At 44.7% G+C, this 15,413-nt stretch overlaps 1 protein-coding gene across 1 annotated transcript in view; it reads right to left on the bottom strand.

Annotated features, from left to right (window-relative positions):
- LOC135390871 (uncharacterized) overlaps window positions 1-15,413 on the bottom strand; it is a 510,967-nt gene that overhangs the window by 41,139 nt on the left and 454,415 nt on the right. The window contains exon 12 of the mRNA XM_064620821.1: window positions 5,849-5,965. Within this exon, the coding sequence (XP_064476891.1) occupies window positions 5,849-5,965 (117 nt within the window). The remainder of the gene's footprint in view (window positions 1-5,848; window positions 5,966-15,413) is intronic.

Below are 15,413 nucleotides of genomic sequence, written 5' to 3'. Positions count from 1 at the left end.
GAACTGGGAAGCCTCAAGTAATCGGGACTGGCAGGACATGCATTCCTTTCCACTCTTTCTGAGTGTGAGCGAGTGAGAAAACATGCGAGAGTGAATGAGAGGAGCGTACTTCATCCTGCTCAGTTCACGAGGAGGCCATGCCAATGGGCCCGCTTGCACGAACGTTGATGCTATTCCTCAGTGCTGCCTTCGGTTGCTTCGGTAGTGCTTTCAGCGCACGATACTGACTTCGACGCTTCTCTTTCTTTTAGCCCTGGCAAAGCTACCAAGGGCAGCACTGAGGAATAGTTTCAACGTTCGTGCAAGTGTGTTCTGCAGGTGTAAAGGTGGCACCCTTGACCGGTGATCATAAGGGCCCATGTTCAACCCCTGGCGCTGGCACCCATTGGCTTTTTTCGTGAATCACTTGCTGAGTGCCCCTAGATTCAGCTCGCCTCGGCTCGTTTTCCTCTCTTGTCAAGTTAATGCACTTCTAGATGTATCCAAAGCAGCACAATGTATTGAAAGTGGAGTGCAATAGGGGTGGGCGGTATGTGTCTTATCAATGTTCTTTAGTTGCAAGATCATGTTCAAGGCCTTCCACCTACCCGTCCACCTCTATCGCACTCGACTTTCTGTACATTGTGGTGCTTGGGATATCTTACGAGGATAACCACAAAAACAACGACACAAAAAACAACGAAAAAGTTGTTTCGTGCATTCTCCGAAATGCACGTTAAATACGTTGCACTTTCTGTCCGTCATGAGCTTTTATGGCGCACAAGCACTTCGGGCTCCCTAACCACTACAGCGTGCGGAACAGCAGCGAATAGTACCATTAACTGTTGAAGATAAAGCACGGTGGTATATACGAGATTAAAATCTACAGAGTCGATGCAAATCTGTTTCTACTTTTTGTTGGCACAGTATAAAAATACTTTCGCTTCCGTTTACGCTCGCATTCTTCCCATTCTGTTTCCGCTTCCGTGTACACAAAAAGATAGACATCGGGAAAGCTTTGCCAGCCGCGAAGAAAAACAAGCTTTTATGGCAGTTATTCCCAGTCGCATTTGCGTTTTTATTTCATTACAATCGCACGCGAAATCACGTCCGCTATTAACATCACAGAAACGCATCCTTTCTTCTTTCTATATTCTCCCCACACCCTCTCAAGCTCCGACAACTTACAACGCAGAAAAGTAACGCAGTACAAACAGCGTCGATAATTGTATTCTAAAGTTGTTACCGAAAGCCCCTGCATCCCCAGACGTTCCCTTTCTGCTAGATGCGTTTTTGCGTAGTTAACGCGCGGTCGTTTCCCGTTAATTACAACTCATTTGCATTCGGGAAACTAAAAGGGTGCTAAGAACGATCCCCAGCTCTCTTTCATTTTTGCCATTCGCCAGAGCGCAAGCGAGAAACTAAAACCGCGGAGCGAAAAAAAAAAAAAAAGAAACACAAAAGACAAAAATAAAACGTGAGAATAGTCCTGCTGAATCGCGAGGCCGTTGTTTTGTTAGTGCTTGCTTAACAGCGCGCCCGTGCGAGAATTCTGAGCAAAGGGAAACAAACGCGCCGTTTATTTCAGCTCCGTTTTGTGCCACAGGGTGTCCGTCCGATCGCACTTCCTCATTTGCGAAATACTGCACACAGTTCGCAGTCAGTGAAGATATTGCTTCATGGTTTTGATCGTGTACACTCTCTAAAAACGGAACTTCACCGCATAGCACGCTGTGCGCCAACCATTGCCGCGAATGATAGGGTTGTCTATTGTTACATCCATCCAGTACTGGGTGCCACCCTTATTTACTGGGTGCCGCCATTTTGGGGAAACTCGATTGATTGGGATTGAAACGGGTATCACTGGTGACAGACCAAAACGACGGATTTTGCGCCCACTTTCATCAGCGCCATCTGCATGGAGGGAGGCACGCTGGGAAGGCTCAGAATTGCAGAAATGGTTGCTGGCAGAAGTGATGGGGCAGGGGAGCGGTACAATCGCTTTTTCGTAGCAGACGACTGCCGGTATCAAGTTTTAAATCACGTAATGTAAGTAGATCGAATCAAAAACGAGCAAAGATGTATGTATAAGTAGAATGCAATTATATAATACAAAATCCTACGTATAAGGGTCGTCCTTCTTGCTATTTTCTTGGTATCACGGTCTTAACTAGGCCTAACGTTAGCGATGAAACATCCCATTTCCGCGCAAACAATGATGGCGGAGCGAAAGTTGAAACTGATTTTGCAGATGCGTACATGAGGATATATATTCGCAGTATGAAATTAAAGTAGTCCGTGAAGTTTTTTTTTTTTTGTCACGAAATCACCGCCTCGCCGTTCCAAGCACCATCCACCATCTTGGAGAAAATTTGGTGTCATAGCAGCTCCCATGGAAAACGGTAACCAACGAAATGCGCCAAAGTTTGATTGACAGGTCGAGCCTCTATTTTAGGCTCCTCCTAATGGCCAGACCCCTTTTGGCATACACGGCACTGCATTGAACATGCGTGGAGCGCCACCTGTCATTACCACCTGTCTGCCACAACGTTTCACGATAGGTGGCGCTGCGCACGTGTTCAATGGCCACTGGTTTCAATGACTGCCCGTGTGGCAAAAGGTATTAGACTCACGAACATCACGAGATGTTTGTGATCGAGAGGTTTGAACAGTCCTAGATTTCCTGCCTTATCTCGCAGTTGAAAGCGCCAAAAAATAACAAATGGTCCACCTGGTTCAGGTGTTGAATGTCTCAGGAAATGAATGTAAGAGGTACATACGAAATGGGAGAGGGGGGAGGGGGAGAAGAACGTGACAGTGGGAAGTGCACCCATGGGGGTCGTAGAGAGGCGGAAGTCTGATGATGACAGGTTCTCTCCGAGGTTCAGGAAGACGGAGTTTCCACTTGGAGGAACCCGATAGCGAGAAACAGAGTGCCAGAGTTAAACTAACCCTTGGGGGACGGGTCAGAAACAGAGTTCGAACCAACTCTCAGAAAGTGAGTAGAGTTAGCAGCAGGCGAGGTTAAAGGAGAGTGAAAGGAAAATAGCTTTTCTTATCGGGATACGCCATTTCTCTCGTCCTAGAAATGGACTGCTTCCTCGAGCCATCGTTCTTCAGTGTCTAATCGGGTATATATGATAGGAGCCGGGAAAGTTGCTATACCTTAGTGTGAGCCTTTGTGGACGTGTTTTTGATGAATGCTAGGTATAGTATCGGGCTTGCTTCGTCTGATGCGATGCTGTATTGGGTTGAAAGTGCGATGCCAAGCCCCGATGAGTTAGTAAGGTACCTGCCATATTTAGTAGTAAAAACCTGTGCTCAGCCCCAAGTTTACGTAATATATATATACTCATGGAACGATGCGACAGCACCAGAGGACACGTGTTTCGCCGTGTTTGCGGCTCGTCGGCCCTGGGTAGCTGCGCATCGTTCGGGATTGGCAAACCAGGGGTCACTCAGCGAGCGATATACACCTGGGAGGGTGACTGAGCACACCTCAATGCCACAGTGCAAGCGAGTGAATTATAAAGAGAGGAAAAAAGCCATTAAAAAATAAGAAAAATGACGCTAGATGTGTTTGAAATTCAAACTTACAGTTAAGATGGCTTCTATGGCTGCACGTAGAAAAACAGATACTCATGGAACGATGCGACAACTTTTAATAGCTTTTTCCCTCTCTTTATATATATATATATATATATATAATATTATATAATAATAATTAATAATTAGTAATAATTATATAAATATAATATATTATATATAAAGAGTTTCGGCTATTTTTCTTCTGCTATATATATATATACCGGATTATGCTAATTCGTTGCTTTACGTCGCGAGAAAAGCTTAAAAACTACTGAAGTAATTACCGAAGTATAGTGGCTGCGCTACAGAGCTCTGTAACCGAACAGCAGCTTCGCTTGCAAAGAACAGTTCCGCTTAAACGGAATATTCCTATGTTAGCCGCGCGTCTGGTTTTTAAATCAGTACTGTAAAAACGTCCTCAGCAAACACATTTTTAAGAGAAAGGAAAAAAGAACGCAACGAAATAATTTTACGAAACTGCAAGGTCATAATCAGCAGAAAAGCGAATGAAAAAGTCAAGAGCGAACTCCATTAAACCCGGGTAATGTATCGTCGGGGCTTTAATTAAAGTATCTTCCTCTTCTATAAGAAGTCAATAAATCACTTCAGCGTAATCATCACACGGAGCAAATTTGTAACACTCGTAAAATGTATAAATGAGTCGTAAATCACGTTACCGCGCTCGATAATAAAACGAGAGGTTTTAATAAAATAAAACATGAAGAAGATGGCCCATAATGGCCTTAGCGTGATACACGTACAAGATATTATACATTTATTCCGTGTTATCGCCGCGAAGCAACTGTGTTTATAAGAGGCGTACAGATGTGGACAGATGGAGAGAGGACAGCAGGAAGGAGAGAGGGGGACAGGGGGAGGGTTAGTTGCGTCCTGGGCCGATCTCAGGGGGAACTGTGCCGACATTCGGAAAACCCAGGGAAAGCCTCAGACAGCATAGGCGGTGGCAGGCGGTGGCAACTTAACAGTAATAGCGCTGAAAGCGGGACCTATCAGTAGGAGTACTTAGTCGTCAGCCGTAGAAATAATGTAGAGCGAGTGGGAGAATAGAACGTTCAGGCAACGTACGCGTCGCCACTGTCGTATACCAGTTAGACACACCTATTCGCTGTGGCAGTCCGATCACTGTTCGCTTGCGGCTCAAGCGATGCTGTTGCCATAAAACGCAACGCATTTATGGTTCTTTTCGAATTACGATGGTTTCGACCACTAATCTACTTAGGAAATGTGAGACACACAAATCTACTTAGGAAATTGAGACAGAAACGATAGGATATAACTGGAGCGACCTATAAGGAGTTTCATCGGACCGACGTATCTTTCGCGGAGGTAATGATGCCATTTCCTATTAGCCTCTCAAGGCAGTGAGAAGTTCGTAAGAGGCCGTTCGGGTCATCAGTGAACCGTGAAAGGAGGAAGGATTTAATGAAAGCAATACTAGCGTCTCATTCAGGTGGAAATTCGTCCTGCCTCATAGTTACCGTGTGAAGCAGATGAGTATACTTAAAGGGGAATGAACTCTCCGTTCAGTAGCGGGTGTGAATACCTTTCACCAGGACCTGTGATCACCTTCTGCATTGCTGACGAAATTATCGGTAATAGATCCAGTAAAGACGCTGTTACAGCCTTTTCTAGGGCGGGAACATTACAGTTTACCGGACAACGTAATATATACAAAAAAAAAAAAAAAACTTCGGTTATTTCAATTACAACTATGAAGAACTTGCCCAACTCCGTTCTCCATGTTTCAACTATGTTTTTCGAGAGCTCAACCTCTACCTTCCAAGCCATATCGCCTTTCCTATACACTAGATAAACCGCATTCTCCGCATGCTACAGCAAGAAGAAGTACAGACACTATCGTTGGGCTCGACAACAGAAAATACCCTCTTCAGCGAAATCACAGAAAACAGTACAGTCTCAGCGCATTTGAGGACGCGAAGCACGACCCCAATTTTAACGCTTGAACTCCACGACAAAAGCAAAAGAAGCGGGAGTAGAAAGAAATGCTCGCAACACTGGAAGAGAGTATCTATTTCTATCGAACGCAACCCTTGAAGCGGTGAAAGTTAGGAAGGGCATCGGACCATGGCATGCCAGGATTACGGGTGGGAAAAAGGGGGAATTCCCTCGTCATTGACGTATATTACGAAATGCTTGAATTTTCGGGTAATATACAGCGGCAGATAAGTAGGAAACAAAGAGTGAAACAATGCTCTTCCTTCGGAATATATCGTTTCCACGTGGATTAGAAGGAGCTTACCTTGTGCCGAACAATTTGGAGTCTGTGTAATCTCTTGTTGTAGAAGCTTGTTTTGTTTGTCCTTTCGGTTTCGTGCTTCGCGTTTTAAAGGAACACGGTTCCTTTGGGCAGCAACGTCTGCAAAAGGACCATAGAGCAAGTTGCGATAATAAATGATGGAGATAAAGATAATTAACGGAGGAAGGCGGAATACGCTTTTGTTTAATTGTCCTCGGTGTTACTTTAACAAATATTAGTTACCCTGTTCGACCTGGTATCAAGTTTCCTTAACAGATACGCGTTTGCTCACCGGTGGTTATTATACACGTCCTTGAATTAACTTTGTCTTATTTTCCTACCTCTTCTAGGGTCTCGTTATTGCTTTCTTATGCTTGGTTCAGTGTTGGAGCTAGAAGTAGCGATATCACATTCCCTTTCTTTGAGTACCCAAAGCCTGCTATCCCGATGAAGGGACCTGCAAGGCGACTTCATCTCAGAATTAAAAGGCACAGCGTTCCTGATGCCTCCCAGGGGATACGTTAGCTCTGGAAATCGGTTTACTCAGGAAGATTTTTTAATTCTGGACCTCGTAAGGCTGTCATCATTAAACAGTCGTCCCTTTACGACGCCCAGGGGGAGCATCCCTCTCCCCTTCCTCCTCCTCCTCCTCCTCCTCCTCCACAGCCGTAGCAACGTGTACCCAGACACGTAGAAGATGCTTATAGGACGCGGATTTAAAACACGATACTAAATACGGAAGGCAAATATAACTAATATACGGCACAAACAGTACTTGCAAATGAAAATAATTGGAGTATAATACTCCAAAGGCGATCAAGAAACGTTCAAGACACTCGAACGTCGGTCGTCTATCAATTTACTCGTGGTAGGAGCACGACTTACTAGATTATAACGACCATGTCATAATCGGCAACACCTATGAGGAGCCCGTCCGCACGATCCGCTAGGGGCGCTACTCATCGGCCCGCGAGATCTACATCATGATTGGACAATAGAAATTTGAATTGTGAACGCGCAGAAGCGGACGTACGACAACCGTAGCAGACGACAGCAACAGCTCTATGAAAACGCGTAGCATGATGATAATCAACTTTAGAAAGAAGCATCTCCCGTGGGACGCCCATCGCTTGTGCAAAAATACTAAGGTAAGCTGAAGTACAAAGTATTGCAGAAAGCAATACACGGGCCGATGAGTAGCGCCACCGCTAGCTTCCAAATGCGGCGCTGGGAAGGCGTGCCTATGTCATGGCCGTTATAATCTAGTAGGTCGTGGGTAGGAGTCGCAGTTGCTCATTCTTCGTCATATAGAGCTTGCACTGCACCTACAAGTTGCCAAGCTTGTAGTCATTTTTGTCTTCCTTCCTTTCTGTGTTCCGGTGCCAATGCGCGAAAGAATCAAAACCTACTGTGGATGACTCTGCTAGAGAGATTGCATGCGGTCCCTTTCCATAACAGAAACGGTGAACACTGGTCACTTGGGAATGCGGCGGTGTTACGTTCTACGGGTCACCAAGTTCCCTGTATCTTCAAGGTGAAAGACCCTGATATACCTTTTCGGCGAATGGAAGCTTCAAGTGTTTGGTCAGAACGTAGCACCGCAAGAAGGATTCCCTTATTTACAGATTTTCCCTGGAGTCTCAGTTGCTGTGGGTATGTTTGAAGCTTATTTCGATTAAAATAACATAAAATTAAACGAAACTCAAATGATTTCATATCAGAATTAGAAGCGAAAATGAAAAGCAGGAGAGGAAGTTATAACACTGAAAACATGGTCAAAAGACAACGAGGCAAGGAGAAAGATTTAAGAGTATTGAGTAGCAAATACTGCAGAAGTATACTTGACGAGAAAGTAGTTACTGCACATGACACAAAAAATCATAAAAAATCATTTTAAAAAACAGCATTTTCAGTACGGCACGCAACGTATCCGCGTCAATTCCACGTGTGTGTCTCTCGCTATATATACACTACTCAAGCTATGCCACATCCAGAAGGCGCAATCTAGAGGACCCCCAAAAAAGTACCCAAGAAAGCTTCCGACTCTCCTTGGAGCAATGTCAACAGACGCCCAAACGTCCATCTAGGCAAAATTCAATCCCGTTGTCTGCTTCGCACTGGAAGCAGACGAGAAGTAGGAAAGAAGCGCTGTCGGTGGCAGGAAAAAAAAGTTTAGTGACGTGCTACCGGGAAAACAGAGTGCAATCTGGCCACAAGGGTGGCACGAAAGGTTCGAGAAATAAAAAAAGTTACGTAAAAAAATATACACGGCTCCAGTGTGCGTACAGCTAGCAGTTTTATTTAGTGCCCCTGTCACACGGCATTTTCAATGCGGATTGAATCCGATCCGCATCGAGCTTCCCAAGAGCGTTCGGTGCGCGATCTTGCTACGTGGTCCAACTCAATGCGCATTGAGAGGATGGCTTGTCGACAGGCGGCGCTAACAGCTTCGAGGCAGTAGCGCTGGGATTGACAGATATGTTTATAAAAAGTCGCGAATAACAGCATCCCCTTCCGCATTGTGATGTTTACTAAGCCTTTACGAGAGGCGCGGTGTCGAGAGTGGTCGAGATTAAACAAATTAGCAAACGCAGTCGCACGTCATACCTAGACTGAAACCGTAACAGTAAAATTCCATGGGCTTGTATAGGAGCATTTGGAAATTAGTGTAATGTTTTTATTGACTACTACAAATTCGCTGAGTTCGAGGATGCCAATGACGATCTTCAATCCGTCTTGAGAATTTCAATACCGTTTAACAAACTGGATCGGGTCAAGCAGGGTCGGAGTTCGATCCTACTGGAACGTGTCCATGTAGCAGCGCCGGATCCGCATCGAGCTCGATGAGCATTGACTCAATGCGGATCGAAAGTATCCGTGTCCTGTGGCACAGCGCTCGTCGCCACGTATCTGTGTGTAGGCGTGTGTCCTACTCATGCTTCTAAACCACATCAGGGGTAGAGTAGCCGAAGCAGTAGAAATGTGCTAGAAACTTGCTTTCGAAATCCGTGCGCAAATCGTCTGTATGTTTTCTGTCTGTCTATTTTCCGTATTATTTTCTGTATATTATCTATTTTTTCAACGTTCGTTGCAGGGTTCATCTACGTTCTGAGATCTCCGCTCTGGTTCTCTGCTTAGTTTTTACACCAGCCAAAAACCGTGCCCGAGAAATCCGAAATGGAAAGAAGATAAATGCCCCGAATGGCTTAAATGTGAGCCATGGCAATAGAAGTGATATCAAGCAGTCATGTTAAATCAGCGATTCTCACCCATTGTTGTTTACACCCCTCTCTGTATAGTTGCGCACTCTTGCGGGAACTGACGACAAAAGCGAGCGGCTCGTAGGTGCTTTTGCAATTCCTCTGCCACCTTTTGTGTTTGGAGGAAGCGTACTTCCGTTCCAATTGTGATTGCTGCCTCGTCAAGCAAACACAACATGCTGCACAACTCGTGTCCCTTTTTAGTTTTCATCATCACTATTTTGTTTTTGTTTTTTTGTACACGTGGCTATAGTATGTTTAATCGTGCAGAAGTCGCAGAAAAGGCTTTTACAGACTGCAAACACACGTTTACGTTTATTTTTAAAGCAGAGAACAAAAACAAACCACAGATGAACTGAATGGGAAAGTTAGTTTAGGCTGTTCAAGACGGTGGGATAAATAAGAGTGCGAATATTTATTCGTTTACCCGCGCATGGAATGTCATACGCAGTACATGTAGTCAATACATTTTCGCAAGTACTATAGTGATAGACTATTTCGTGTACTTCCATTATATCTAGTAGTACCATACAGTTTTCGGTGAGCACTACACAGATGCCTCCCATATCTTGCAAGATTCATGATTATCCTCTTAGCGAATCCTCGCAAACCGAAAAACTCAACCGCTTCATCTCATCCACCGAACATTCTTCCTTCCCTTACCGTGTATTCACACGAGCGACATTCCCCCAGAAGCGGAAGATGCGACAAGCGTCATAGCGCGAGCGCTCAGCGTTGTGTCTTCACATACACTGTTAACCGTTGGGGAATATCCTGCTACGCAGCCACAAGATATTCCGTAGCAGACGACAGGAGAACACGCTGACGGTGTCGTCTGCTAAGTGTCGTCTGCTAAATGCGCAGTACGCCACTCCCAATATTCCGCACCGTGTGAATGCTCAACATGACACGGGACGGAACTCTGGCTCTGTGAGCAGTGTTTTCGTTTTTTCTTCCACTAGAATATTCCGTGAAGATGTCGCTTCGTGTGAATACACGGTTATTTGGACAAGCATAATCTCCCATCAGCCGATATAAACACCACGGCATATTATGACGTCCAAACCTATCTACTCTGGCATAAAGCACCCCATCAAAAGAATTGCGATCTTAACGACGTGATGTTTGGCGCCTTCCCAGAAAGACACAACAGCTTCTGTGCCATTTTGTTACCTTACCCGACACACATAAGGAACTTTCGGTTTGAACCCAATGAGTACAAGACACCAGGAATATCTATCCCCCAGGAACAGATGTTGCCACTGCATTGTGCAGAAGATGCGACTGCAGCCCACTGGACGACCGGGATGCGATTGAGGACATTAATAACCTCACCTTCCATTACCAGAGACGGACTGACGCTTCTTAGTTTCCCATTCTCCATCTCACAATAAGGTTGTTGTTGTTGTTGTTTGATGCTTCTTGTTGGAGTGTTGTCAGCTGCAATGGTTTATGTAAATGGTCGAAGAAGGCATGATCTTTGGATGCCTAGCTCTGTTGGTGGAATGTTGGACTTCGTTTGTCTCGCTTTCGATACTCTGATAAACTCGAAGCAAAGTAGCCTCATTGTTACTTTCGGGACATTTTCCTTGGGAAAATACATGCTTCTTGCTTAAATATGCGTTCAGTGAGGAACTGCAGTTGCAAGTCTGTTACCGGTTTGCATTGATTTGAAGTCTCCTGTAGCAATCAGTAAATAAAGTGATTGTTTCAATGCCTCTGAAATATACGAAACACGTATCACTTACTGACACTACGAGTGCCGCTAAAATTTCGTTATTCGATCTGCCATCAGCAGTCCGTTATGAATCATGTTAATGGTTCGAAATGCTCTGTGAACATGTTTGAAAAAGAGACGAACGGCACCTCTGACCCGCTTTTTTCGCGCGCACTTTATCCTCGGAGGCTATTAAAGATTTGCCGGCTTCTTACGAAAGAAAATGGTCCAGTATATCAGTGTGAAAAACGTAGAATGAACCTTAATATCAGTACCAGATGTTACCTGAAATACGAGCGCAACTGTGGACAATAGCGTGTGTTTGTGCGCCAGAAAGAGAGAGAGAGAGAGATTTAGTATATACGAAGCACACCCTTAGTACTTTCTGTATATTCTTTTTTTTTTTTTCTTTTTTTCGAGCACCTGTAACTCTGGCACGGTCCAAGACTAGAGAAATTAGAAATTCCATCCAAGAGCCGAGTGTCTTCTTGCAAGTCAGGAAGCATGACAAAGCAAAAGGACTGTGCGTATACCTAAAGCTCCTTCGATCCTCTATTCAGATTCATGAAAGCGCAAACGGCAGTCCCTTTTCATCCAACTGAAGAACTATGGTAATGAAGATCCCTTCCATTAGGGATATGTCGCTCACTTGTGACGACATATCCCCAGTGTGATTGCGCGGCTCCTCCAATCCCGCAAAGTGAACTAAAGAACTCCTTTTTAATTGCACGGGATCAGACAAGGATGTTGTAGGTCGCGACCGCAGTTTTCCCACACGTGCAAAGGTGCCCGGGAATGGTCGCTAGGTTTACCTAAGTTGACTTTTGCGACCTTAGGTTTTCGTCTTCGTATGTAGAACATGATACACGTCAACATGCCAATGCGTCCCCCTAGTCCTTTACTTATTTCTGTGCATCTTCGTGCGCATACGTATCGCATTTCATTTAATTAGTTTATTATAGATTCCATTATACTTTATTGTTCGGCTTTGAGACACCATCACATGAACTGACGACACCAGTCTATTTGAGAAGAGTTCATCAACGCATATCAAATGCATATTTCGGTTGTTTATGGTGTATAAGTGAGTGAATAATTCGAGGCTCCTCTCGGTGCGTGTTGTTCCTAGCAGTAGTTGTAGGATATGGTAACCTTTATTCTCAGCACTCTTTAGATTTATCCTGTCTGGACCGCTGAGTGGAAACATACTCGTACATTAGCAAACGAACGTCACGTACGCTCTTTGTGTCTTTCTTTTTCCAGTAGGGCTTCAGCTTACAAATTGGTCTCGAAAGCTGTGTTTTGTTGTACGCTTGCTTCCTGCCTCTCTGAAGCGTCGAAGATCAGGAAAAGTAACAAATGGAGAAAGCCGTACTACAGGAATGTGAGCAGACAGATAAGACTAGAAGGGAGGGGGTGGTGACAAATTGAGGCTGGTCAGGCAGGGCGGTTAATCGAACGCTCATCGATGATCGACTGTCGATATATTGGACGAGAGGGAAGGCAGTCGGTCAGTGAAGCGCCCAGATACGCATTGAGATGTTGGAAGAGCTGCGTGGAAGATAATCAGAGACATCGCGAGAGGAGGAGGTGCAGCTGCGGTGAATTTATACACCTCCATGAGGAGATATCGTGCGATAAACAATGTTCAGGTTTCGTGAAGACCCGTTTCAGGTGCATCCTAACGAATACGAACCTCTATTAAATACGACTATGAAGTAAATATAAAATACACCCCACTGCAGCGTGCAATCGAGAAGCAGACGACAGTCTGCTTCTGCGGCACACGCGCAACGTGGGAGAGAGGCCTGCAGCAGCGCCACCTTCGCTGATCTCTCTCCTCCACCGTCGTCTGCTACCTGCTTGGCCTCCGACGGACACCAGAACGTCGGGGAGCAGTTGGGCTCGGACTTCGAACGCGGACGGGAAAGAAAGCGACCAGATCCGGACGATGACGCTACTTGCTCGACCTCTTTCTGGCTGGGCGGCCTTTGATAAGCGATACTGAAGTACACTGCGCGTAACGCGTTCTCAGAGTTTTGTTGAAGTATCGGTTCTCCGTTACCCATTAAGGGTGCTCCAATGTCCTACATATTGTATCGGTAGAATACTCGACACAAAGACGGCATTCCACCCAGGTCACGTGATGATGATTTGAGAATAGCTGTTATGAGCGATCTCTTGCTCGGAGATGATGTTTTCACTGCGTAATCTCCCTTCATTCAACACGGGTGAAGCCCCTTCTCCTAGTAAGACATATCGCCTAAATTCCCTGTTCAAATTCAGAATTTCGATGACAATGAACATTCCATAGCTCCGACGAGTCCATACCGTCGCTTAGATCGTATTCCCTAGACGAACTGCCGCCACTTCCACGCGCCCCACAAGACTTCGCCGGAAATCAATGTTCCCAAACTTAAACCTACCAGATCCAATCTAATGCGCATCAAGTAATTTCCATCCAGATGCTCAAATACCCATTTCACATGGAGCACACGTCCTTCGAGAGTTGATGCACGTCTTTCCCAATCTCGGAAGCTGTCCCCGGAAAGCATATACGGGGCACCAGGTTGGGGACACGCTTCCCTAATCCATCAGGATGCCACCTTGTGGCGCCAATTTCACTCGGGGGGGCTATCATTAAATTGGTTCTGGGTTAATTGATGAAAGCAGGTCTTCTGTTGATTAGTTCCTGCTATGCCCTCCGTGCCACACATACTCAAGGGCCAGATAATTTGAAACACCTCGCGTGGCTTTGGTGAGGCCTGTCTCAAGTGCTTTTCTCCTCGAACGATTTCTGTAGCTCTGAAATGGAGATCAGAAACTAGGGAGATATGAACGTACTGAAAGATGGTTCTTCCGCCCGCACATGTGTGTTCAGGGTTGTTTACGGTCGTTTAGATTGATTGATTGATTGGTTGGAAAAAATATTAGTCAACAAATCCACAACTGTTCACCCTTTGCCATATTTCTTTGAAGAGCTTTCCACTACATCCGGGGGTTCGTCCGTTAATGCCTTCAAGCAGCGTGTTTTGAAGAGAATCATTGATGCTGTGTAACTCCGTGTTCTTGATCTTCCGTTGTTCTTCGCTTATCTCGCTCATGTTCTTGCCCCAAGGCAGGCGTTCACAAGAGAACAAGAAAGGAAAGTAACAGATTAAAATGAAAAAGACATCAAGGACAGCAAAAGTATGAACGAAAAATCTAAAAAAAACCCCGCAAAAGTAAAGGAAAATCGAAAAGGTAAAGAGAGAAGAAATAACTATTACGCAACTCTCCTAAAATTTATCAATTATTTCTATTAAATTATTAGAACTCATAAATGGGTAAAACTCATTATTTCATTAAATATCAGAATTTATTATTTCATTACCGACCTAGCTGAACATTATGAAAATGATGGCAATTGGTGTACAGAAGATGTGGGTTCGAATCCTACAGCTGGCTAACTTTTTCAGTGACTCCCTTCATCACAATTCAGAACTTTCTATCCTAAAATCTAATGTTACAGCTTTTTATTTCTCAGCACACATTTGCTTATATTATCATCGATTAAGAGACTAAATGACAAATAATTTATTTGGAGCGAGTCAGAGATCTATTTGAGGATTCTGGCGTAAGAACGACAATCGCTATCGTGCGCCAAGCTGATGGTGCAAAAGGCGAACGTAAGATTCTTATGTAATATAAACATTCTACAGTCGTTGGAAATCGTGTCTATGCGTAACTAGAAATAATAAATAAGGAACATCCATGTGTCAGAGTAACTTAACGTAAACAGATTACAACGGAACGCGCACGTCACTTATCCACGTCACGTACTGCTTATCCTTTCAGAAAGAAAATAGAGATATATACCGCTCTGTAAAGCGTGCTTTGCCTGCACTGCAGCAGCATCATGTGGAGAAGCGTTATTGTAGGAGCAACTTCTTCAAGTCGCTCCTACGTCAACGCTTCTCCACACGTGTTTCTATTTCGCTACAGGACCACAGCTATCCTTTTTGTTCTTTCTTGCTTTCGGTTCACAATTTTCACAGTGAGGGAGTAGAATGTCAACTATTTAGTACCAACTCAGATAAATAGTAGGTTCTATAAAATAACCCGCCGCGTTCCAATACTGCCTCCAATAGTATTAAAAAATCATTGAATTCAACAGTTTCATGGTGTCATTTCTCTTCATTCTTAGAACTCGAAAAGTAAATGAGCAAAACGAAGAAAGGAAATATGTTTTTCAGTCCACCAGTCTAGAGTCACTTGGTGTTTTAGGTCCCGAGACAACTGTGACTATGAACGCGAAATTCAGCTAACGTACACTCATATATCTCGCCATAACAACTTATCGCAACACGTCGCCCTACCCTCATAGAACCTCGTTGTGGAAGCCGTATCTAGGGAACGTTTGCCACAAAGTTCGTGATGTCCACACCAGGGTTCCAACCCGCAATCTTGGTATCAGAAAGCGGCCACGTTACTAACTGATCCACCGAGATCGTTAACCACAAAAAGAAGCTTGAGCGACTAGGATTGCGCTTAAGATCAACACCGCTCTATGCCGGCGCAGAGCCGTTTATAGGGAGAGTTTGGCCATTAG

Source organism: Ornithodoros turicata, chromosome 4 (assembly GCF_037126465.1).
Source record: "Ornithodoros turicata isolate Travis chromosome 4, ASM3712646v1, whole genome shotgun sequence".
NCBI lineage: Eukaryota > Metazoa > Arthropoda > Arachnida > Ixodida > Argasidae > Ornithodoros > Ornithodoros turicata.
Note: the sequence above shows the minus strand (reverse complement) of the source record. Positions and strands in the feature narration are given on the sequence as shown.